We start from the raw sequence: 24066 nt of genomic DNA, 5'->3' as shown, positions 1-24066 counted from the left end.
ACATATACAAAACAAAAGCCTACAAAAATGACGTTATGTCTTATTGGCTCTAACAAAGAAGAATACAGTCTAATATCAAATAACAAACTCAAATTATAAGTAATTAATTTCTAGGCTTCATACAAGATTTTCCTCATTTAAACTAAAATAAACACTTATAAAAAAAATTTCAGTAAGATAATAAAGCAAGGGATAAAGTCAGATAAAAACAAGCCCTTGGAGTCTGACTACAGAATTGAATGGGGAGGGAGAATGGGCTGAATGCTTGGAGGCAGCCCAAAGGTCTGTGGTGGTTAAAATACTGGTACTTTGGTGGTAGGAGTGCTACAGTTACATGTATTTTGAAGAAGTGTGAAATGCATCTACCTTACTTCTCAGAAGCTTACTAGTATCTGCAAAAACATTTATTAAAACAAGGTAAACAGGGAGTTCGACAGTAGCATAGTGGGTTGAGCGCACGTGGCGTGAAGTGCAAGTACTAGTGTAAGGATCCTGGTTTGAGCCCCTGGCTCCCCACCTGCAGGGGAATCACTTCACAGGCAGTGAAGCAGGTCTACAGGTGTCTATCTCTCCCTATCTTCCCCATCTCTTTCCATTTCTCTCTGTCCTATCCAACACTGACGACATCAATAACAATTACAACAGCAATAACTACAACAACAATAAAAAATACAACAAGGGCAACAAAAGGGAAAATAAATAAATAAATTTTAAAAAATAAGGTAAAGAAAGAAAACCTAGTAGGAAATAAATGATAATTTCTCAAATTCAATATGAAGTTACTTACCTGCTGCAAATTTAATGATGGGTGGAAGTCTCACTGACATGGTCTTCTGAAGACCTTTACGTTTGACTCTCTTTTTGTTTATTATTCCTGGAGATGAAGAAAACAGGAACAGAACTATAAATTCATCTTAAGACAAATCACTGAAAAATTGTAAAAATAGGATATGCTACTAATGGTAAATGCTAAATCATATAGTAATGTAATTCATGAGAACCAAGCAAATAACTATTAGAAAAATCATAAACACACACATACATACATAGTTTTTCTGGGCTAGATACAGAGCCAATAAAACAGTAACTTCCTTATAGTGCAGAAATATCTGATATCATCATAACGTGATATATTTAATCTTATTAAAAATTGAAATAATAATGAATTAAAATCACATTTGTGACATTATAAAAAAAAAAAACAACTAGCTAATCCTAAGGAACCAAATATACCCATATATGCCCAACCAAAAAGATTTGTGTATATCTATGTTCATAGCAGCACAATTTGTAATAGCCAAAACCCGGCAACCCAGGTGTCCAACAACAGATGAGTGGCTGAGTAAGTTGTGATATATACACACAATGGAATACTTACTACTCAGCTATTAAAAATGGTGACTTCACTTTATTCACCTCATCTTGGATGGAGCTTGAAGGACTCATGTTAAATGAGATAAGTCAGAAAGAGAAGGAAGAATATGGGATGATCTCACTCATAGGCAAAAGTTGAAAAACAAGATCAGAAGGGAAAACTAAGTAGAACTTGGACTGGAGTTGTTGTATTGCACTAAAGTAAAAGACTGGGGTGGGGGAAGGGTTCAGGTCCTGGAACATGATGGCAGAGGAGGACATAGTGGGGGCTGAACTGTTATGTGGAAAACTGGAGAATGTTATACATATACAAGCTATTTGATTTTACTATAGACTGTAAATCATCAATCCAATAAATAAATAAAATAAACTAGGAAGTTATATTAAAAGAATTAATGTTACTTAAAAGTATTAAATATGTAGAAGACTGAAAAATATGAAAGATATCTTTGTTGTTTGCTTGTTTTAAAATCTTTATTTTTACCAGAGCACAGCTCAGCTCTCTGGCTTCTGCAGGTTCTAGAAACTGAAACTGGGAACTCAGAGCCTCAGGCATAACCACTATGCTGCCCCTCTAACCCATAAAAGTTAACTAAAATAAGGATATCACATTTTTAGATGTAATGTTTCTTTTTTATACAGTAACAAGGAATGAAACCATAACTTTGTGCATGTATAATAACACTGAGTCAACCGCTAAGTCCACCTTTTAAATCTTTGGAGAAAAGTAACACCATAGCACTATTCCCCAAGTGCCATCCATAACCCCATATGGTGTCAGGGTTGGAACCCAAGAACTTACCTAGAAGATATGAATTTATATATGAGACAGGATTTGCGAAAGAATGGGGAGAGAGCTAAGGAGTGCTCTGATTTCTCAACCTCTCTCATGAGAATAAGTATTAAAAAAAATTATGAAAAATATAAAGACTGATGCTGTATTCATTTACTGACATATGTATATATATTCATTAATAGCTACAGATTAGCTTTAAAAATAGTTTTGATTAAAACCGAAAAGATAAATTTAATGAACATCTATCTTTCCAGTAGCTTTTCTTCTCCATCTTGTATGTAACCTACCATGGCCCAAGCTCTTGTTAAATTTTTCATGTATAGTAGAAAATGACTGAAGAGTTCCATCCTGACCTGTAAATATACAGAAAAGTCTTAAGTCAAGCTTCAACAGTACAATGGTCCACTTGAATTACAGACAAAAAAGCGGATGCAATGAATGTTTGAACTTAATATTTTAAAAGGAAAGCTGGATTATAAATACATATTTCATTACAGTATTCAAATATGCATAGAATGTCATTTAGTAAGGAAAAAAAGGATAAAGTAAAATACTAATAATTTTCAGACTACTAAAAGAGGCTACATCATGTTTTCTGAAGCAGATTATTCTCTGAGGGTTATTAGTTAGAATGACACTACAAAGAAGATAATATGCTCTATATTACTTCTTGATGTATTAAAAAAGAATCACTTTGTTTTACTTAGATTTTCAAGTCACTCAACGGGACATTCGAGTCCAAAGAAGTGTATATACCAAGCCTAATAAATATGAGGCACCTATTCACGTTACTTGCTGTAATAAACTTATGATACTCACTTGCACTAAGAATCTGTTGTCCATTTTGGCCATAATATCTGATTTTTGTAAGAGGAGCACTATGTCCCATTCTGAATTTCAAAAGCCGACCTTCACCTGTGGGACCATCAAATATCCATATCTGCCAAGAAATAAGGTCAGGTATTTCTATAATGTGTTATCTACAAGAAATCAATTCATCTCCATAAATGCGCTGGCTATGGAGACAGGGTGAAGGGAGACATAATTCTCATTTCATTATAATCATCCCATGTAAACTATTATGCCTTTTGTTTTACCTAAAATAATAAATACCTCACCCTATATTTCTTTCATTTCCTAGAATCAAGACTGATACGTTAAGCCAGACTTCTAATAATACAACGAGTAGGTCAGATGAGGAAGGAAGATGGTAACAATAATAAACATAATACCCTGAGAGCATTGTCAGCACCATTTGTAACAAGAAGTGGTTCTCTATGAAGAAATGTTAGTCCAGCAATTGCTGTAGAATGTGCATTTCTCATTTGGTTGATTAATCTCTTGTCTTCCAGATCCCAGAGTCCAATATGGCCACATGGGCTTCCAGCTGCCATTACTGGATGACCATCTATTATTAAAATAAATTAAGAAAAACATGTATCACAAAACAACTAAAGTTAATTATTTTCAACACCTTTCCAAGCCTTAAATACAAAGAATACAAGCCAATGATCTATGGGCATTAGTCTTCTGGCTTTTTATATTCCAGTATTTTATTCACTTTTTAGTTTAAACTACAAGAGAATATTTATTGCAAATTTCTATGATTCTCAGAATGCATTTCAAATGTTAACTTTCATGAATAAATAAGTTAAAAAGTACCTGTGCGAAATGAAATTGAAGTAATAGGTCCCCAATCTTGACGAAACTTCATTAGTGTTTCATCAAACTTAATGTTGTGAATGATAACCTGACCCGACATAAGGCCAACAGCAACAACATCCACAGCTGGTGCCTAAAAATTAAATCACTTGGCTCTTTATGTTCTTAATTAAAATACTTTCAGTAATCCTAATGATATTCGTCATGACATGTTATTTTAAAAAATAATGAAATAGTTCTCTGTAGGTGGCAAAACCAGAAAGTACTATCAAGTTTTCATGTTATTAATTGCTACTTAGCATGTAAGTATTTAAAAAGGATTTTCCCAAGTTACAACCCAGCTTCAAATTCTGAAATTAACCTCCCTACACAAAAGGAATCTGATATGTAAAATCATTACAGATCAGTGACTACAAGGAAAAATAGAACTCTTATAAAGTAAATAACCATAATATTCCTGGAACCAGAGGTCAATTGTAAGCAAAGTGAAAAATCTCTTATCCAAGGAAAATGAAAAAATCTTTATGACATTAAAAGGCAAGTTTTACCCCCACATCTATGGACATCTAATTTCTGACAAGTGGGCCCAAACTATTAAATAGAGAAAGGAGAGTATCTCTTACAAATGGTGTTGGAAAATTGGGTTGAAATGTGAAGAACAATGAAACTGAACCACTAATTTCACCACACAAAAGTAAACTCCAAATGGGCCAAGGACTTGGATGTTAGGCTAGAACTGTCAAATACTTTAAGGAAAATATCGGCAGAACTCCTTTCCATCTCTAGATTTTATAGGTTTCTTCAGTGACACAAGTCCAATAACATGGAAGACAAAGACAAAAATAAATCAATGGAACTACATCAAATCAAAAAGCTTCTGTACAGGAAAGGAATCACTCAAAGATTCCTTACAGAATGGGAGATCTTTACATGGCATACATCAGACAAGAGGCTAATAACCAAAATATAAAAAGCTCACCAAATTCAGCAACAAAATATAAATGACCCCATCCAAAAATGGGGAGAGGATATGAACAGAATATTCACCAGAGATTCAAAAAGTCAACAAACATATGAAAAAAAAAAATGCTCCAAGTCATTGATAGAGAAATGCAAATAAAGACAACAATGAGGTACCACTTCACTCCTCTGAGAATGTCATACACCTGAAAGGATAGTAACAAATGCTGGAGAGGTTGTGGAGATGAGAACCCTCCTGCACTGCTGGTGGGATTGTAAATCCAACCCCTGTGGTGAGCTGTCTGAAGAACTCTCAGAAGACTAGAAATGGACCTACCCTGTGACCCTGCAACTTCTCTCCTGGGGATATATCCTAAGGAGTCAAACATAGCCACCCAAAAAGATCTGTCTATTCCTATGTTCAAAGCAGCACAATTTGCAATAGCCAAATCCTGGAAGCAACCTAGGTATTCAACAACAGATGAGTGGCTGAGAAAGTTGTGGTCTATATACACAACAGAATACTATTCAGCTATTAATGATGAATTCACTTTCTTCACCTCTTAGATGGAGCTTGAAGGAATCATGGAAAGTGGATAAGCCAGAAAGAGAAAGATGAGTATAGATGATTTCACTCATGGACAGAAGGTGAGAAAGAAGAACAGAAAGGGGAAACACAAAATTAGTACTTGGGGTGGGGAGTTTGTTGTATTGCATCAAAATGAAGGACTGGGGTTCAGGTCCTGGTGCATGATGGTGGAGGACCACCTAGGCTGAGTGAGAGTGTTTTGCAAAAAACTGAAAATTTTTACACATGTACCAACAACTGTATTTACTTGTAAGCCATTTTAAATTAAAAATTAAATCCCACCAATTAAAAAAAAAAATCACCATTTAAGTAACAAACTACTCAAAAAATAATTAACAGTAATTATTGCCACATCTTTTTGTACATCAAAATAAGGTCAAGTTTTACAATAAACATATTCCAATTTTAATACCTTAAAATTGTCATCTTTATTTGATATAATGTCCTTAAATACACACTATGTATATGCAATAAATGCTTGTTGTAGCACACAAGATCACTGTTCAATAATACCACACAATGGAACCAGGTTAAATATGGTTAGAAAATTAATAGTACACTGACATGCGTGCATGTGTGTGTGCATATGATTCATTCATTCATTCATTAGTATTTTGCAGAATCATTAAAACAAAACATAGTTGCTCATTTTTGAAACACTCAGTATTTAGTACAGTACTGGGATTTGAGTACCAAAATTATTTTCAACTTCAAATCTCAACATCCTGACATATCTCTGCATGACCTTTAATCTCATTGACTTCACTGAACAACTGATCTCTGATTACACAAGGTAACCAAGTGGCTGCAATCTGACTGCTAAACAAGGTTTGATAGCCAGAGATAGAGCCTAATTCTAGGCAAAAAGGTTTTTCGACACTTAAAGGCAAAAATATTGTCATTTGTTTTCAGTTCCATTTCCGCTAGAAGAAGAAGTTCCATTTCCAAAGTGCTACTTCAGCACAGGATTTACAAAGGTCAATTACACATTATGCTCAGCTTAAACTATGTGCCATTTATCTTTACTTTAAAAATTACAGTTGACTGCTAAAACTAAAAGATACTTTTATTTTCTTCTTTGACTTAACAGAGAAATACTAACCTGCTGAAGAGCTGTCACTCCAACTTTCCATCCTGGAAATGTATATAGAAGTTTACTACAAAAGGAAAAATAGTTGAGACTTTATTTACTGTCACTAGTAATGTTGTTTTGCCATCTATTCTATTCTAGGCTGACTTTTTTTTAGAGAAAGACCAAATGGCAAAGAGAAAAGACAAAGAAAACACAGCACCAAACCTTTCTTCAGTGTGGCTGAAGGCTGGCTTCGAACCTAGGTCACACACACAGAAAGCAACAAACTATTCAAGTGAGTTATTTTCCCAGCCCAGAGCAATTTTTTGAAGGATAAAACAGTGTATTTAAGAAGTGAAGTAATAGCAGGTAATATATAATAAGTTTTTACTCTGTCCCACACTGCTATAAGTACACATATCAACTTATTTAATAGCCACCCACAAAATAAATTCTATCACATTTTCTAGATAAAGAAACTTAAATTAATTAAGATAATTAAGTTAAGATCATTTGACTAGCAAGTCATAGAACCTAAACTAATTCTTGACTCAAAGCTGGTAATAGTTACTATACTATGTTCTCCCTTTATAAAGAATTAAAACACATGAACTTGTAAAAAAAAGTATATATATCCCATATATGTGATCTTAGGAGAACTATGGTGGTTATTGCTGGAGGGGAATGAAAGCACAGAACTTTGGGGGTGGGAGTGATATTAGAATTATTCCTTATTATCTTATAATCTTGTAAATCACTAATATAAAATAAAACACATAGTAAAAAATGTTATGAACTATAATGAACAATCCTAGAATATGAGCAGATCTCACTTTTCACTATAAGGTATTTCTAGAAACATCACGAAATGTAACACAGCTACAATACTACTCCATATTATATATCTTTATATGACAATAGTGATACTATAAATTTCTAAATCAAGACATTAATGATAGATAAATCTATTCATGCAAACATCTGAAATTGCTATAGTGATACTCAAGGAAGTACTAAATAATATATTAAATTCTCCAAGTAGGTACAGACTAGTACGATCAATGACTATTCAAGTGGTACTTAACATATAATAAGGAGTATAGGACTGGAGAAATTCTTGACAAAGTAGGATGGCTGCAATGCCCCACACAAAGTCCAGGTTCAATACTCAGCACCACACAGAAGTACTTAAGCTGTAGTAAGTACTGTAATAAGCTACAGTGCTGTGGTGTCCTTTCTCTCTACCTAAATGCACAAAGTGGCCTAGAGAAGTAAAACTGCATGTGTGAGACCCTAGTTACTTACACTTACACATACACACAGGTAAACTGAAGAATAAATATCACATGAATAGCCTATGGAGCCTTTGGGGAGGAAATAACTCAGTCTTTATTCCAGACTAGCACAGAAAAGTCAGTGTTATTTGTTAAATTGAATGGGAACACTGATTTAAAACTTAGATTTATGATAAACATAAACCTTTAATAATCTTACTTTCCTTTTCAGTTTTATAGGGAGATCAGAAAGGGCAATCTGACCAAATATTTTGCATTTTACTAATTTGAATGTTATCCTTGTGCAGGGGTCATGCTAATATTCTATGTATTATTCCTATTTTTGTTTATTTGCTGCCAAAGCAAACACTTATTTTTGCATTTTAATGTTATACAAGGAAGCTGTCATTTGCTCCTACTGGCTAACTATTCATATGCCAGGCAGAGGTACTCAAAACTACTTATCTGACTTTTCAGTTATTCCAATAATAGTATGGTGATATCAATTATGTTTATGGTTGATGGTGACAAATACTTGATTTCTATATACCAGCTCTAAATTAACACTTATTTGCTGCCTTTTCTTACCTATTGAAATCTAGCTGTATACACATAATGAAGTATTTTCTGATCTTACATTACTTTGCAAGTAATTACATTCTGCACAACCACATACATTATTGACAGTAACGTAAGCTATTAGAGTATGTTTTTTAGTGGACATTTATGAAAGAAACTTTGTACCATGGGCCTACACCACAAGCCTGTTTTCAGATGTAATGTCCAATAGTAACAACTCAAAAAACATGTACATTTATAGAAAGCCCTCCAATTAAGCTTACATAGGCAGGGAGAATGAAGAGATTTAAGTATGCTCTAAGTAGTAGTAGATAAGGATAAGTTACCTTCCCACCCCTTCTGTTACCTTCTAAATAATTTAAGTGCTTACTTGGATTTTACATTCCACAACTGTAGACTTCCTTGTTCACTGCCGAGAAGTATTTTATTCAAGTAGGTACTTGGATGCAAAATTGCAGAAATTTTAAATACTGATTTATCAAAAGTTAACTGCAGATATTCTTCTACAAAAGTGAAAGTTACAATGTTAGAGCACAAGACTTACATGTCTGAGGCTCCAGAGGCCTCAGGTTCAATTCCATGTACCACATGCAAGAAATGAACAGTACTTTGGTGCCTTTCACCAAAGGGGGAAAAAAAAAAAAAGGAACAAAGTTTTAATTAAAATTTATAATGCGTTTTAATAAAGTAGTTTTCATATAACTACATAAGTAGTATTTAAAGTGAGTCTACTTTATCAGAATTATACATTGACAAAGTAAAGAATCATGCACTAATCTTTTACATTTCTTAACAAAGTATACAAATGTAATGAGGGGTAACTTGTAAGTATTAGAATGTCAAACATTTTCTAAAAGTTCTGATGTCAACGGTATTAACAATTTCACTCATAGATGAAGGGAAGGGGAATGAAGGAAGAAGAGAGAGAGGAAAAAAAAGAATTCCACTCATAGACTCCTTACATATTGGGAAAAGATCTTTACATGCAGACAAAAGGCTAGAAACTAAAACAATATAGTTCACTGAAAGCTATATATCAGGCAGTAAAAGAACACCTGCTGGTAGGCTCCATATATATATATTTTTTAATTGGGGAAGACAGAGACGGAGACACCTGTAGCACTGTTTCAACACTTGTGAAGCTTCTCTTCTGCAAGCTGGGGGTGGGGGGCTTAAACCCAGATCTTTGTGGATGGCAGCATGTGCACTCAACTATCATCACTCAGCCTCAACCTACAATTTTTTAATGAAGAAAACTAGAAATATATATTAGTGATAATTCTTACTCTTTGAATAGCAAAGTGTCATAAGCAGAGTTTAACGTCACTGCATAGGAATAATGCATGAAAGACACTGACTCATAATATTGGAAAAAAAGATGTACACACTGTCCTTCAGGGTACAGGGTTTTCAGGTTTACTATTATAATCTCCTTCATTAAATGTTGCAAATTAAAACCAGAAAACACTGAGGTGTGAACACATACCAAAATACACAACACAATGAAAATATTAACATATTACTAAATTGAAGATCTACACTGGAAAATGTTTAACCTTGAGCTAAAGACAGTGAACAAGTTCCAGTGAGTCCAATTAGCTGACAAAGAAACTATCTAGTTTTTACTTAGTCTTTTTTCTTACACTTTAAAGATTCTAAAAAACTATTTTTACTGTTTATATGCGAAATCTGTTATGTTTTTATACAGTTTTACTTTAGATAAACACACATAAGATAGCATAGCTTAACTCTTACCTTCTGAGTATATGTGCCAAATAGTAAGAATGCTGTCAGTATCAACAGAGATAACATGATCCCCAAAGGGTTGCAAAAGATGAATTTCTGCCTTATGACCCCTGAAGGTGTGTACTATCTACAATATAAAAGTTAAAGAATTTCATATTATTACTCATTCATCATGGGATACTTTCATACAGACAACAAACAAATCCTCTGTCCATGTGATGAAATGCACTCAAACTTCTAATTATTCAAGATTAGGTTAATAAACAAGAAGGTATAACATATATTTTTCACCTCCTTTTCCAATTCTAATAAAGAAATGAAGCCTAGAATAACAACATAATTGATGGGGTTTACAGTCAACAATATTTATACACGTTTCCCATATAAGGGAGCTACTCTCTTCCCTGATACAGCTTTCTGGTCCTTTTTCCAGCTATGACATCATCTCCCTAGACAGTAACTTGGATTCATCTGTACATAAGATTTCAGGCTCAGGGAAAAAACAAACAAACAAACAAACAAACAAACAAAAAACTAGTCTAGTTATGAGCCCTTTGGAATGTAACTAAAATAACTAAAATAGGCCTATTATCTATCTACAAAACGGAGACCTGCCAACTCATCATCTGCACTATTCCAGCCTTTAGGTTCATGATTAGTCAACAACTTGTTTGGCTTTATATGTTAGCTCTCTTTTCAGCTACCAGGTTCCAGATGCTACCATGATGACAACCTGACTTCCCTGGGCAGACAACCCCACCAATGTGTCCTGGAGCACTGCTTGCCCAGAGCTCCACCCCACTAGAGAAAGAGAGACAGGCTGGGAATATGGATCGACTTGTCAACACCCATGTTCAGTGGGGAAGCAATTACAGAAGCCAGACCTTCTACTTTCTGCACCCCACAATGACCCTTGGTCCACACTCCCAGAGGGCTAAAGAACAGGAAAGCTATCAGGGGAGGGGATGGGATACAGAGTTCTGATGGTGGAACTGTGTGGAGATGTACCTCTCTTATCCTACACTTTTGTCAGTTTCCTTTTTATAAATAAAAAATTAAAAAAAAAAAAAAAAAGAGAGAACTCTGAGGCTCAGTCTCCCAAGTGAATATGCATACTGCTAGGCTCCTTATTCAATCCAAGCAGCATAACTCCATGAATGATAGGAAAGTGTTATGTTCAACAAAGTTGGCTTCTAATGTTCCATCACCAGCTGAATTTCAGATGAGATATGGGAGAAATTTTTCACTACACCATTCTGTGTTAACTCTTAGCACACTGTAGTCCAGTCCCTATAATTTCAGTGCCAACCAGGTTATATTACTATTTCTTGTGTCTCTATTACTATTTCTTTTTTGGCCCTGAGGGTTAATAAATAAATTCACCATAGTTTACAGTCACTAGTGCCTTCACGCCAGTAAGTAATAAAAAATATTGAAGGGAAAACTACAAACTGCAGGGGGTTGGGCAGTAGTGCAGCGGACTAAGCGCATGTGGCGTCAAGTGCAAAGGCCGGCTTAAGGATCCCAATTCCAGCCCCTGGCTCCCCACCTGTAAGAGGGTCAATCGCTTCACAGGTGGTGAAGCAGGTCTGCAGGTGTCTTTCTCTCCCCCTCTGTCTTCCCCTCCTCTCTCAATTTCTCTTTGTCCTATCTAGCAATGGCAACAAAATGTGAAAAAATGGCCTCTAGGAACAGTGGATTTGCAGTGCAGGCATTGAGCCCTAGCAATAACCCTGGAGGCAAAACAAACAAACAAACTACAATATTTTGTTAAAGAGAGAGAGAGAAGAGGGAGGTAGGAAGGAATGGCAGAGAGGGTGATGCACCTGGTAGAGCACACACTTTACTATGCATAAGGTTTAAGCCACTGCTTTCCACCCACAGAAGAGAAACTTCATGAGCTGTCGAGAAGTAATACAAGTATCTCTCTCTCTCTCTCCCTCTCTCATATCTATCAAAAAAGAAAAAGAAATTACCTCTGAGAGCACTGGAATCATGTGCACTCATTGCAATCATGAGCATTGGAATAATGTGCACTGCACCTCAGTGACAATTAACAGTGGAGGGCAAAGAAAAAAAATCTTCTCAAAGTCTAAACAACTTCCACTAAGGAACTCTACAGGTAAATCTACCACTTCCAATAGCTATTTCTTACCTTTTTTTTTTTTTTTTTTTTCCCCATTGGATAGGATAGAGAGAAATTGAGAGGGGAAGAAGAGAGAAAGAAAGACACTGGCAGCACTGCTTCACCATTAGCGGAGTTTCCCCTACACAAGTAGGGACCGGGGCCTGAACCCACATCCTTACACATGGTAATGAATATCCACAACAGGATGAACCCCCGCCCAGTCCCCTTAACAAGTTTTCTTTTTAATTTTTATTTATAAAAAGGAAACACTGACAAAAACCATAGGATAAGAGGGGTACAACTCCACACAATTCCCACCACCAGAACTCCCCCTCCCTCCTAACAGCTTTCCTATTCTTTAACCCTCTGGGAGTACCCCCTCCCTCCTGACAGCTTTCCTATTCTTTAACCCTCTGGGAGTATGGACCCAGGGTCACTGTGGGGTGCAGAAGGTGGAAGGTCTGGCTTCTGTAATTGCTTCCCCGCTGAACATGGGTGTTGACAGGTCCATCCATACTCCCAGCCTGCCCTTGACAAGTTTTCTATGCATTCCCACTGCGACTTTCCTTTCCAGCTAAATCACTAGTCATGTCACCTCTAGTAGGACAAACTTAGAAACGAACTGGGAGATTAAGACAAAGAAAGATTGTCAGGGGAGTTGGGTGATAGCGCAGCGGGTTAAGCACACATGGTGCGAAGCGCAAGGACCAGCGTAAGGATCCTGGTTTGAGCCTCCGGCTCCCCACCAGTAGGGGAGTCACTTCACAGGCGGTGAAACAGGTCTGCAAGTGTCTTCCCCTCCTCTCTCCATTTCTCTGTCTTATCCAACAACAACAACATCAAAACAACAATAACTACAACAATAAAAAACAAGGGCAACAAAAGGAATAAATAAATAAATTTTAAAAAAAAGAACAATTGTTAGTAGTGAAGTAAACAGATAACCAACTTCTCTATATAAGAAACAACCAGGATTTTGGAAAAGGAACCATGGGACAAGTTATTCATAATGAAAAAGATAATTCACATAAACAGTAGTAAAAATATGAGTATCACAGAAAAGCATTTACAAAATACACATAAATACCTTTTAAAAGTTTTATTGTTGTAACAGAAACAGAGAAATAAGGTGAATGTGAGGGAGAGAAAAAGCAACACTTGCAGCCTGTTCTACCATTCACAAAGCTTTCCTATTCACATGGGGTCAGGGGCTCAAATCTGGATCCTTGCACATGGTAACCTGTGTACTTTACCAGATGCCCCATCACACAGCCCAGACACATATGATTTTATCTCAAGCAAATATAAAAGTACAAAGTTTGAAATGGGGGACATGACTGGGCATGAAATAACTGAAGTTGCCAAAGTATCTATGACAATCATCCCTGGGGGTGGGGAGGGGAAGACACTGAACTAAAACATCAATTTTCCTAATTTTATGAATTTGATTAAATCAATTTCTTCTTTCAGAAAACTGAATAAACATGCTTAAAAAGGGCATATCTAAACATCAAATTTCCTTCTACTATTATGACAACCTGATTACAAAAGTTAAAATAGCTCATGATACAAACCTCTTTGTTACGGGCAAAGGCAGAGAAAACATTCCCATAAGCAGCAAAGACTAGCTTCCCATCGGCTGCCATACAGCAGATATCTTGTGGAACAGAGTTACCTAGAAAAAAATGAAATAGAAAATGAAGGCTAAGGAGATAACATCACTATTTAGTAGGTAGTATAACAGCCTCAGATACTGGAGATTCCAGGTTTAGTACCCTACATCTTCATAAGCTTTAGCTGAGTAGTGCTTTGGTGTTAAAACAAAAACTAAAACTAAAACAAAAAACCTCAAGTGTGCATGTAACAGTTTTCATGGCTATAAAAATAAACATATAGATAATGTAAATCTTGTATAACTTTTAATTTCAATGTTATTTTAGACATCTAATACTATTATGCTGAGACTATGAAATCATCTTGATTTTCTATGGACAATAACTAATATTATCAGACCTATGTATCTGAAGTTACTGACACATAATTTTAAAGAAATAAGTGGCTATTTGACATTATTGGCGGGTAGGGGGCTTCCTTGATACACAAAACTCTGGCAGATGGTCATTCTGCCTTCATGTGAATGAGAAAATGTAAATAAATCTAAACCTAGACTTCTCTCTATCCTTTCAGAGTAATCCCCCATGGCCTCCTTCCACACGCCTAAATCCTGGGGGGGGGGGGGGGGGGGAGAAATCCTTATGATATTCTACATGCTGTCCCTTAAAATAAGGAATATGGTTCCCCAAAATCTTTTCCAAGTTATGTACATATGACTACTGGCTCTAGCGAGTTCTCATGTGACATCATTTCTTGATTTTTTACTCATTAACATTACAATGGTCTTTCCCTTCTATTTCCTGACTTGGGACAGGAGACTTAATGGCGGAGTATTATTTTCAGTATTCTTCATGCTTCATGTTCGATTATAAAATTTCATCGGTAAAATATTAGTTAGCTTTTGTATTCAACTTAAGTTACAGTTTCCTTGTGTGTTCTATAAACTTAGGAACTGCAAGGAAGTTTATCAGGCATAAACAGGTATAGATGCTCATAGTTTTTCTCTGTAAATACAGGACATATTTGATAGTAAGACTAATGTCTCATCCCTGAAAGGCCTTTTATCCTATTAAATAATTCTTTTAAAAAGTCCTACTGGGGTAAAAAAAAAAAAAAAATCTCAATACATAAGAAAAAAGTAAACTCTTCCTCAGAAAAGAATGATGGAATTTGAAAAAAATCCCAACTTGGCAACCATCACACTATAACTAATTCAAGCAAAAATCAACAATGATAAAAGCAGTAAATGAAATTTTGAAGAGTGATAGAAATATCTATATAGTTTCAATATATTTTACCATAAGGTACTTATTATTTTTATTTGTATTTATTTTGGACAGAGACAGAAATTAAGAGATTGAGAGGGGTAGAGAGGGACACTTGCAGCACTGTTTCATCTCTAGTAACGTTTCTCCCCTGTAGGTAGAAACTAAGGGCTTGAACCCAGGCCGTTGTTCACTGTGTGTTCAATCAGGTGCACCACCATCCAGCCCTCATTAAAGAATAAAACTTTAAAATATAAGTTTCTAATAGATGTCACAAAAAAACCAAAAAAAAAAAAAAAAACTGAAGTCATTACTATAAGGACTAGAACTTAATCAACAGCCTGGCCCTCCTGATGATTCAATGAAAATTCAGTATTGTATTTGTTATTCATACCATAGTATATAACTTAAATTTAATCATAAAAAAACACTCAGGAAATTTCAAATTGGAAGGCATTTTAAAACAGAACTAGCTTGTAGTCTTAAAATATATCAATGTTGCTGAATAGTCTGAAGAACTATCACTGGCTAAAGAGGATTAAAAAAAGGCAAAACAACTGAATGCAACACAGTTCTGTTCTAGACTTTTTCCCCATGTAAATGTATTAGAAATATAGAGTCCTGGGTGAGGGTATAGCATAATGGTTATGCAGAGACTTTCATGCCTGAGGCTCTCAAGTCCCAGGTTCAATCCCCCACACTGGCATAAGCCAGAGCTGAACAGTGCTCTAGTTAAAAAAAAAAAAAAAAAAAAGAAAGAAAGAAAGAAAGAAAGAAAGAAAGAAAGAGAGAAATATAGAGTCCTAGGGGGTCGGGTGGTAGCGCAGTGGGTTAAGGGCACATGGCGCAAAGCTCAAGGACCAGCGTAAGGATCCCAGCGAGCCCCCAGCTCTCCACCTGCAGGGAGTCACTTCACAAGTGGTGAAGCAGGTCTGCAAGTGTCAGTCTTTCTCTCCCTCTGTCTTCCCCTCCTTTGTTTCCTCTCTTTCCTATCCAACAACAATGACATCAATAACAACAATAATAATAATGACCACAATAATGATAAAACAAGGGCAACCACAAAAGGGGGGAAAATAGTCTCTAGGAGCAGTGGATCTGTGGTGTAGGCACAGAGCCCCAGCAATAACCCTGGAGGCAAAAGAAAAAAAAAAAAGAAATATAGAGTCCTTATATGTTCCAGAAGTTAAACTGACATCAAAATAAAACAAAATTTCATTTAAAAGATACTGAGCATGTATAAATTCAGGATAAATTGCACTTACTTACTGCAACCAGGCTAAGTTTCTGAACCTGTTTTAAAAAAGGAAAACAATTAATTAAAATGTCTTTGATGAATACAATCATAGTAATCTAACCCTTGAAGATTAAGATCTAACCTCATATGCAAATTTGCTATGCTACCCTTTTTAAAAAATGTAAGAACACTAATTTCCACACATCATGAAACAGTCTTCTTTTGATTTCAAAATCACCCATTTTAGAAGCACAGAGTGGCATTAAGTAGGAATTCAAACTCCAAAGATACAAGAATGGTAAGACAGAAAGTATCCTTGAAGATCAATTAAACACTTTATGCTAAACATTATTGTTTAAGAATAAGCATATACACATAAACACAACTCTAAATGGAAATCCCGTTCACATGTGTTGTGTTGTATCAAAATAGTAGGCAGTACGGTTTGCATGTCACTTTGCTGACTTCAATCTATGGTTATTGATCCAACTTTCTGGTACTGAGAAAGTCACTTCACATACACACATCTCAAATTTTTCACGTGTAAAACGATTAAAACAGGTACCCACTTTATGGAGCTATCATAAGAAGTCAATGAATAAAACATGTTTAAAACAGAAAGCAGCCAAACATTAGCTGCTATCACCACCACAATCACCTCTCTGCAACCTGCCTAGCTTCCTTTGTTCAAAGTCTGACTGGGGACAGTAGTAACGAAGCCAAGGACTTATATCGAACTACAGGCTTCATCAGTGCCTTCAATGTCTTTTTTTCTCCCTTTTAACTTCTGAATTACTGTCAGTTTTACAAATCCTATTTTGGTTGGTCTGAGCAATTACAGAGCCCTCAGGTAATGTGAAGACACTGATGTTAAGATTACAGTAAAAGTGGGAGTCGGGCTGTAGCGCAGCGGGTTAAGCGCAGGTGGCGCAAAGCACAAGGATCGGCATAAGGATCCCAGTTCGAACCCTGGCTCCCCACCTGCAGGAGAGTTGCTTCACAGGCGGTGAAGCAGGTCTGCAGGTGTCTATCTTTCTCTCCTCCTCTGTCTTCCCCTCCTCTCTCCATTTCTCTCTGTCCTATCCAACAACGACGACAACAACAATAACTACAACAATAAAACAACAAGGGTAACAAAAGGGAATAAATAAATAAAATAAATATTAAAAAAAAAGATTAAAGTAAAAGTTTCAAGATATATTTATGCATTTTTATGAAAGAAGGATCACAGCACTGTTCAGTTCTGACATAAAAAGTGGCAAGGATCAACTATGTCAAAGTCCTGTGCCCTACCACTGAGTTTCCTCCTCAAGCCTACAGTAAACTTTTAAAAAATATATTTATTTATTCCCTTTTTGTTGCCCTTGGTGCTTTATTGTTGTAGTTATTATTATTGTCTGTTTTCATTGTTGGATAGGACAGACAGAAATGGAGAGAGGAGGGGAAGACAAAGAGGCAGAAAGAAAGACACCTGCAGACCTGCTTCACCACTTGTGAAGTGACTCCCCTGCAGGTGGGGAGCCAAGGGCTCGAATCAGGATCCTTACATCAGTCCTTGTGCTTTGCAACACATGCGCTTAACCCACTGTGCTACCACCCGACTCCCTACAGTAAACTTTTAATTGTATCATCAGTGTTAGAACTAATGGGGACTTTAAGAATTCTCTCTACTATGACTAAATTTCAATGGACCTATTAGTTTTTTTTAAAAATAAATTTGTCAAATTTATAGTAATTGTTTCTCTTAATTACAGACTTTCTTCAGAAGTAAGCTTATGGAAAAATGCATGTATGAGTGTAATACCCAATGTCAAGAAAGATTACTTTGCCAAAAACATTACTGCACATGCTCTTCAAACAAGAAAAATTTGAAAAGTAGGACCAGCAAGATAGCTCACCTGTACAGTAGGTCTGCTATGCAAGATGTGCAAACCAGGTTGGAGGCTGGTCCCATTGCATTAGAGGAAGCCCTGGCGCTGTGGTCTTTCCCTTTCTCTCTCTCTCTCTCTCTCTGAAAAGTCATTCTGGACTTGAGTCCTAGAGAAAAGAAAAAGACAGAAAAGAAGGAAATTAGAAAAGTGAAGTTATATTTCAGAGAGGAAATTTTTTTAGGTAGTAAAGAATAAGAGTGCAGAATAGTAACAATAAATGACCCTATACGTTAATCCTAACCAACCCTTTCTCCAGTACCAATTCAAAACAAACTACTTTTCACCTAGAACAATGCTTTCACCCCCCCCCCCCCTTTCCCTAGTTTAAGGAGTTCTTGTAACTAGTAAGTCATTTGATTTTCAGAGTTTTTAAAGGAAAGCAAAGTACATCAGAAAAAGCATACTATCACCCTCCTCATCAAGATAGGACCCTTTCTTTTCACAGAACATATATTCATTTGGAGAAGATAAATATATCCATAGCATCAACAGACTATTTCAATGGATGATGTGACATTAAAGGAGAAAAAAAAAATCCAAAACAGGATGGAATGTCTTAAGCAAATAGTTTAATTTCTCTAAGGTACCATTTCCTAGGTTAATATAAGGGTGCTATGAAATAGTACCTACTTTGTAAAGAAACTGCTGCAAGGTTTCAAGTAAGTGGTATCCCTATAGACCCACTGACACAATGTTGGCAGGAAATAAGATGCTCAAAGGAAGTTTAGAAAAATTTGTTATCAAATGCAGACAGTCCCCCTAAATCATACTCAATCTCACCCATTCCAGATTTTCCAACTAATTCATCTGTCTGAATGTCCAATCCAGCCTGTGGCACCAGTTGCACAATAAAATGTGTTGGAGGTGAGTATGCTTAGTGAAGGACAGCTACCAAATGGCTTCACTCAAGGTGGAATACAGAGAATTGAAACACATGAATTTGAGGAGGAAAAAAAGGCCACCTTGTCTAGAAGATCTTGGGAGAAGCAGAATGGTGGTGGGAGTGGTGTGGAACTATACTCTTATTATTTTATAATCTTGTGAATCACTATGAAAGTAAAAATATATATATATAAAACACATTGGTGTATTGCACCAAAGTAAAGGGCTTTGGGGGTAGGTGGGGAAGACCTAAGTGGGGGTGTTTAGACTGTTAGGTGTAAAACTGAGAAATGTTACACATGCACCAACTACTGAACTTTACTGTTGATTATAAACCATTAATCCCAATAAAGAAAAAAATTAAAAATAAATTATACTCGTGTGACAACTATCTTGTAAATCGTTATTTCCCCAATAAAATGACTGTAGGAAGTTAAAAAAAAAAAAAAAGACGCCTACGACTGGTGCCTGAGGCTAGACTGGACATTCTGATGGGAATCAGTTGAAAAAACTGGAATGGGTGAGTTTGCTTATGACTTAGGGTGTCTGTCTGCATTTGATAACCAATTCTCCTAAACTTCCCTTGAGCATCTTATTTCCTACCAACGTTGTGTTGTGGGTTTCACTCACTCACGTGCAGAATATAGACGACTGAATATACAAATGTGAAACAAAGCAAACATCAACCTATTTTCTAGACTGTGGGAGGACGAAAAGGGGTTATCTGTGGGGGCGGGGTTGGGGACAGAGACCTCTGGTGATGGAAGTGGTGACAAAAAACAAATAAATACAATTTAAAATAAAGGGAAAGGAACGCTGGAGCTAGGGACTTGGTCCACTTAAACACACTGACATCTCCAAGGGAACGTCAATAAGCACCGCGGCTGCAAGCTCCAACACCCGGTCCCCGCCGGGGCGCCGGCGGAACAGACCCCGGGAGCCGCGGGGTGAAAGCTCCGCACGCGGCCGCCGCGCCGGAGGCCCTGGCAGGAAGGAGTTAAGCAAACGGAGGCTCGAGACGCCCCAGGGAGGCCGGGGGAACTACCCCGGGCCTCAGCTGACGCCGGGGAGCCCGCTTCCCGGAAGGGTGCAAAGGAAGTCACTCACGTCATAGGTGTGGAAGCTCTTGCCCACGCAGGTCGTCACATAGAAGCGGCGCTTGAGCGTGTTAAACCGAACCACGTGCGGAATGTCATTGCTGAAAAGTCCCAAGGCCCGGAAGCCCGCGAAAAGCGCGCTCGTCGTGCGACCCCCTACACCTGGATCCATCTCTGTTGAGGTCGCGACTCCTCCGAGCTCCACTCGGAACGGACAACGAGCGCTACTAGACCCTCCGCCGCGTCTCGTAGTAGGAGAGCTTCCTGGCTGCTCGCCGATTAACAGCGCTTCCGGTGTCGACTGCCAATCTCCTAAGCAAAGACAGCCCTCGGTGCAATTGCAAAAGAACTCCCCCCCAGACTCGCAAGGGGCCGCCAATTTGGTTCCGCTAACCGCAGTCTGGAGGTTTTTTGCAGTGTTCCTAATCCTAGTGAGAATGATTCCAGTATTTTGGGGGGAAGGGGAAAGTAGGTAAAGGTGAAATTATAAAACCAACAAACCATCGACGAAATCTGAACGTTGACTGGTTACTTGATAATAATAAGAAATAACTATGGGGGCTGGGTGGTGGCGCACCTGGTTAAGTGCACACATTATATATACCTGGGTTTGAGCCCCCAGTCCCCACCTGCGGGGGGGGGGGGGGGAGTTTTACGGTGGTGAAGCAAGGATGCAGGTGTCTGTATCTCTCCCTCTTTACCGCCTCCTTCCCTCTTGATTTCTGGCTTTCTCTATCCAATGCATAAAGATAATAATTTTTTAATCAAAAAAGAAATAACTATGAAATCTTGTAACCTATTATGTCACAAATAAAAAATAAATAGCTTAATCTTTTATAAGTATAGTATTGTGATTGCTTGAGTTATCTTTTGAAGATACATATCTACACAACTAATGTAAGAAATATGCATCTGGAAATTTACTTTCAAAATAATTGAAGATGAGTTACAGAGCTTAGATAAAAAAAAGTTGATAATTATTGCATCAGGGGAATGGGTATGTGAGAGAAGACAATACTACCTACCCTTAAGTTAATAAATCGAATTAAATTTTCTATAATAAAAAATGTATAATTTTACTAAGTTTCTGTAGCTTTGTGTTTAAGCAAAGGACTGGAATATTAACCATTTAGTAATTTTTTAAAATCTCTGAGTTATGAAAAGATAGGCAAGTGATATTTATTAGATACTTTTTAAAAGATGAATTGCTGTTTCTTTTCTTTAGTTTATTACTTTATGGGAGGGCTAGAGGTTTACAGTACAATTTTTGGCATATGGGTACAATTTCTCATCTCCCCATGAAAGGTGCCTGCAAAGCACTCACACCCAGTCACCCCATTTAGGACCTTTTCTATCATCATGTACCAGGAACTCCACTTTCTCTGCACCCCACTGTCCCTCTCTTTCCCCTTCTTTGCCAATAATTATATCTTATAAATAGTGAAAATGATTCATTGAGGTTGAGTGACTTGTCCAAAGTCACAAAAATTATTTAGCATCAAGGTTTAGATTAACATAGGGTTTTTTTTTAGTTTTTTTTTAAATATCTTATCATGTTCATTGAATAGAAACAAAGAAGTTAAGGTGGAAGGGGGAAATAGAATGACACTGCAGCATTGCTTCACTCACAGCAAAACTCTCCCAACCACCAACAACATTACGTGGGTACCTGGAACTTGAACATTGTAGAAGGTGCTCTCAGGTAGGTACTGTCAATGCCTGCCCCTAGCAAATTATACAATTAAGTAGGGCCATATTTGAAGATATGGTGAGATATGCATGGTCATATGCTAAATATTAACAATTTCTTTCTTTTTTGTGTTATCAATTTTCTTATTGTCACCAGAGTTATTGCTGAGGTTTGGTGCCTGCACAACAGTACATTGCTCCTAATGATCTTCAATTTTTTTCTTTTTATTGATAGAGATAGAAATTCAGAGGGAAGGAGGAGATAGGAAAATAGAAAAAGAGATACCAGCAGCCCTACTTCACTGCTTGTGAAGCTTTCCCCCTGCAGGCATCTTGAATCTGGGTCCTTTTGCCTGGCACAATATGTGCTCTATGAGGTGCCCTACCGCCCAGCCCCCCTTATAATTTAACTTCAGTTTCTACCTTTATGTGGATGTGATTTTAATTTTTTTATTATTTATTTATTCCCTTTTGTTGCCCTTGCTGTTTTATTGTTGTAGTCACCATTGATGTCATTGTTGTTGGATAGGACAAAGAGAAATGGAGAGAGGAGGGGAAGACAGAGGGGGAGAGAAAGACAGACACCTGCAGACCTGCTTCACCGCCTGTGAAGCGACTCCCCTGCAGGTGGGGAGCTGGAGGCTCGAACCGGGATCCTTACGCCCGTCCTTGCGCTTTGCGCCACCTGCGCTTAACCTGCTGCGCTACAGCCCGACTCCCGTGATTTTAATTTCTAATAACCACACCCACGTGTGGTTTGATGATCCCAATTGAGTGGCCATGTACAAATGCACAGGGATGTTTTATTCAAATGTATTTGGATTCTTCAATAATCATAAGTCAAGCCTCAATGTATAAAAACCCTTTATGAAATGTAAAATGTATAATATACATAATATTCAGAATACAATTATTTTGATACATAAGCTTGTATTTTAATGTTCCTATTGCAATATTTAAGTATTTGACATATATTGAAACTTGGTAATAGTTATTAAAACTATAAAAAAGCAAGTGGTAAAACCTTTCAAAAAATAAAATAAAAAGGGGGTAGGGAGATGAGAGCTAAAAGGAAGCAGAAGAATGAGAGATATATAATTCAATTAAGGGCAAGAGACTGGCACATTTTAATGATGACCTTTTGGGTCAAAACCAAGCCAATTCATAATCTGGGGCTGTAGTCAGAGAAACCTTGGATTCTCACATAGATATGATGGGTGTAGGCCTCTAATAGAACTCTCTCCAGCATGACTGATCACTTCCATAAGGAATGTTAGCATAAACCCTCTTATAAGCCACTCTAGGACATTTTCCTCACTGTAGAGCAGCAATGGTAGGACTGTCCCACTCTTCTTAAGGTGGGTTGGGTCATCCTACCATTACTATTCGAAGAAGACTGGTTCTGAAATGAGTTCAGCCTCAAATGTACCTAGCTGTGATCATGGACTGTGAGTTCAAACTGACAGGGACTCAGCAGAGGTTACACTGGCTCCTTTGTTAAATATGAATACATATGGACCCTAGTTCAGATCAATGAGGTTAACAGTTAATGGTATTTATATACCTTCCTCATGGTTGGGAGCCACTCTATGCCCTAATCCAGCTTTCTAGTTCTATTCTCAACTCTGACATCATCTTCCTAGACAATATTTTTATTCCATCTGTATGTCTGCTATCAAGCTCAGTAAAAAATTACTAACATCATTGGCCATTAGAATATACCTAAAATAGACCCCTAGCTTTTTTCCATACTCCCAGAGGGATAAACAATAGGGAAGCTATCAGGGGAGGGGATGGGATATGGAGGTCTGGTGGTGGGAATTGTGTGAAGTTGTACCCCTCTTATCCTATGGTTTAGTCAATGCTTACTTTTTATAAATAAAAAAAATTAAAAAAAAGAATAGGGAACTCCAATAGAGGAGATAGCATATGGACTCTGGCGCTGGGAATTGTATGGATTATCCTACAATCTTGTAAATCATTATTAAATCAATAAAAAATAAAGAAAAAAGAATATGTTAATGTAGAGTGCAGAATACAGACCAATTTCAATTTGTTTAAATTCATTTAGGATTTCATGATATTCAGCTAAGTAAAATATCTACTATATCGTACTTTAATTTATAACCTTTAAAAACAGTTGAATATTAGTTTCTGCATTATTTACAAAT

The 24066-nt window shown here is 36.9% G+C and overlaps 1 protein-coding gene and 1 non-coding gene across 3 annotated transcripts in view; both read right to left on the bottom strand.

The window, feature by feature from the left end:
• The window catches only part of WDR36 (WD repeat domain 36), a 49774-nt gene extending 29102 nt beyond the window's left edge, over positions 1-20672 (bottom strand). Inside the window, exons 1-11 of one of the 2 annotated variants that reach the window (XM_007531866.3) lie at positions 20217-20672; positions 16325-16352; positions 13755-13855; positions 10062-10179; positions 8677-8809; positions 6484-6538; positions 3833-3965; positions 3403-3578; positions 2990-3110; positions 2458-2523; positions 788-874 (exon numbers count right to left, since the gene is read on the bottom strand). In XM_007531866.3, coding sequence (XP_007531928.1) covers positions 788-874; positions 2458-2523; positions 2990-3110; positions 3403-3578; positions 3833-3965; positions 6484-6538; positions 8677-8809; positions 10062-10179; positions 13755-13855; positions 16325-16352; positions 20217-20378 — 1180 coding nt within the window. In that variant the 5' untranslated portion in view covers positions 20379-20672. Of the gene's footprint in view, positions 1-787; positions 875-2457; positions 2524-2989; positions 3111-3402; positions 3579-3832; positions 3966-6483; positions 6539-8676; positions 8810-10061; positions 10180-13754; positions 13856-16324; positions 16353-18194; positions 18286-20216 lie in introns of those variants that run through there. The other variant, XM_060201260.1, reaches the window with a different exon arrangement.
• On the bottom strand, positions 7991-8093 carry LOC132541569 (U6 spliceosomal RNA). The gene has a single exon (XR_009552715.1). It is a non-coding gene; the product is annotated as a U6 spliceosomal RNA (small nuclear RNA).
• Positions 20673-24066: the final 3394 nt, after the last annotated feature.

The sequence above is a fragment of the Erinaceus europaeus genome, chromosome 11 (assembly GCF_950295315.1).
Source record: "Erinaceus europaeus chromosome 11, mEriEur2.1, whole genome shotgun sequence".
Taxonomy (NCBI): Eukaryota; Metazoa; Chordata; class Mammalia; order Eulipotyphla; family Erinaceidae; genus Erinaceus; species Erinaceus europaeus.
The sequence above is the reverse complement of the archived record's forward strand: the minus strand, read 5'-3'. Positions and strand labels throughout refer to the sequence as shown.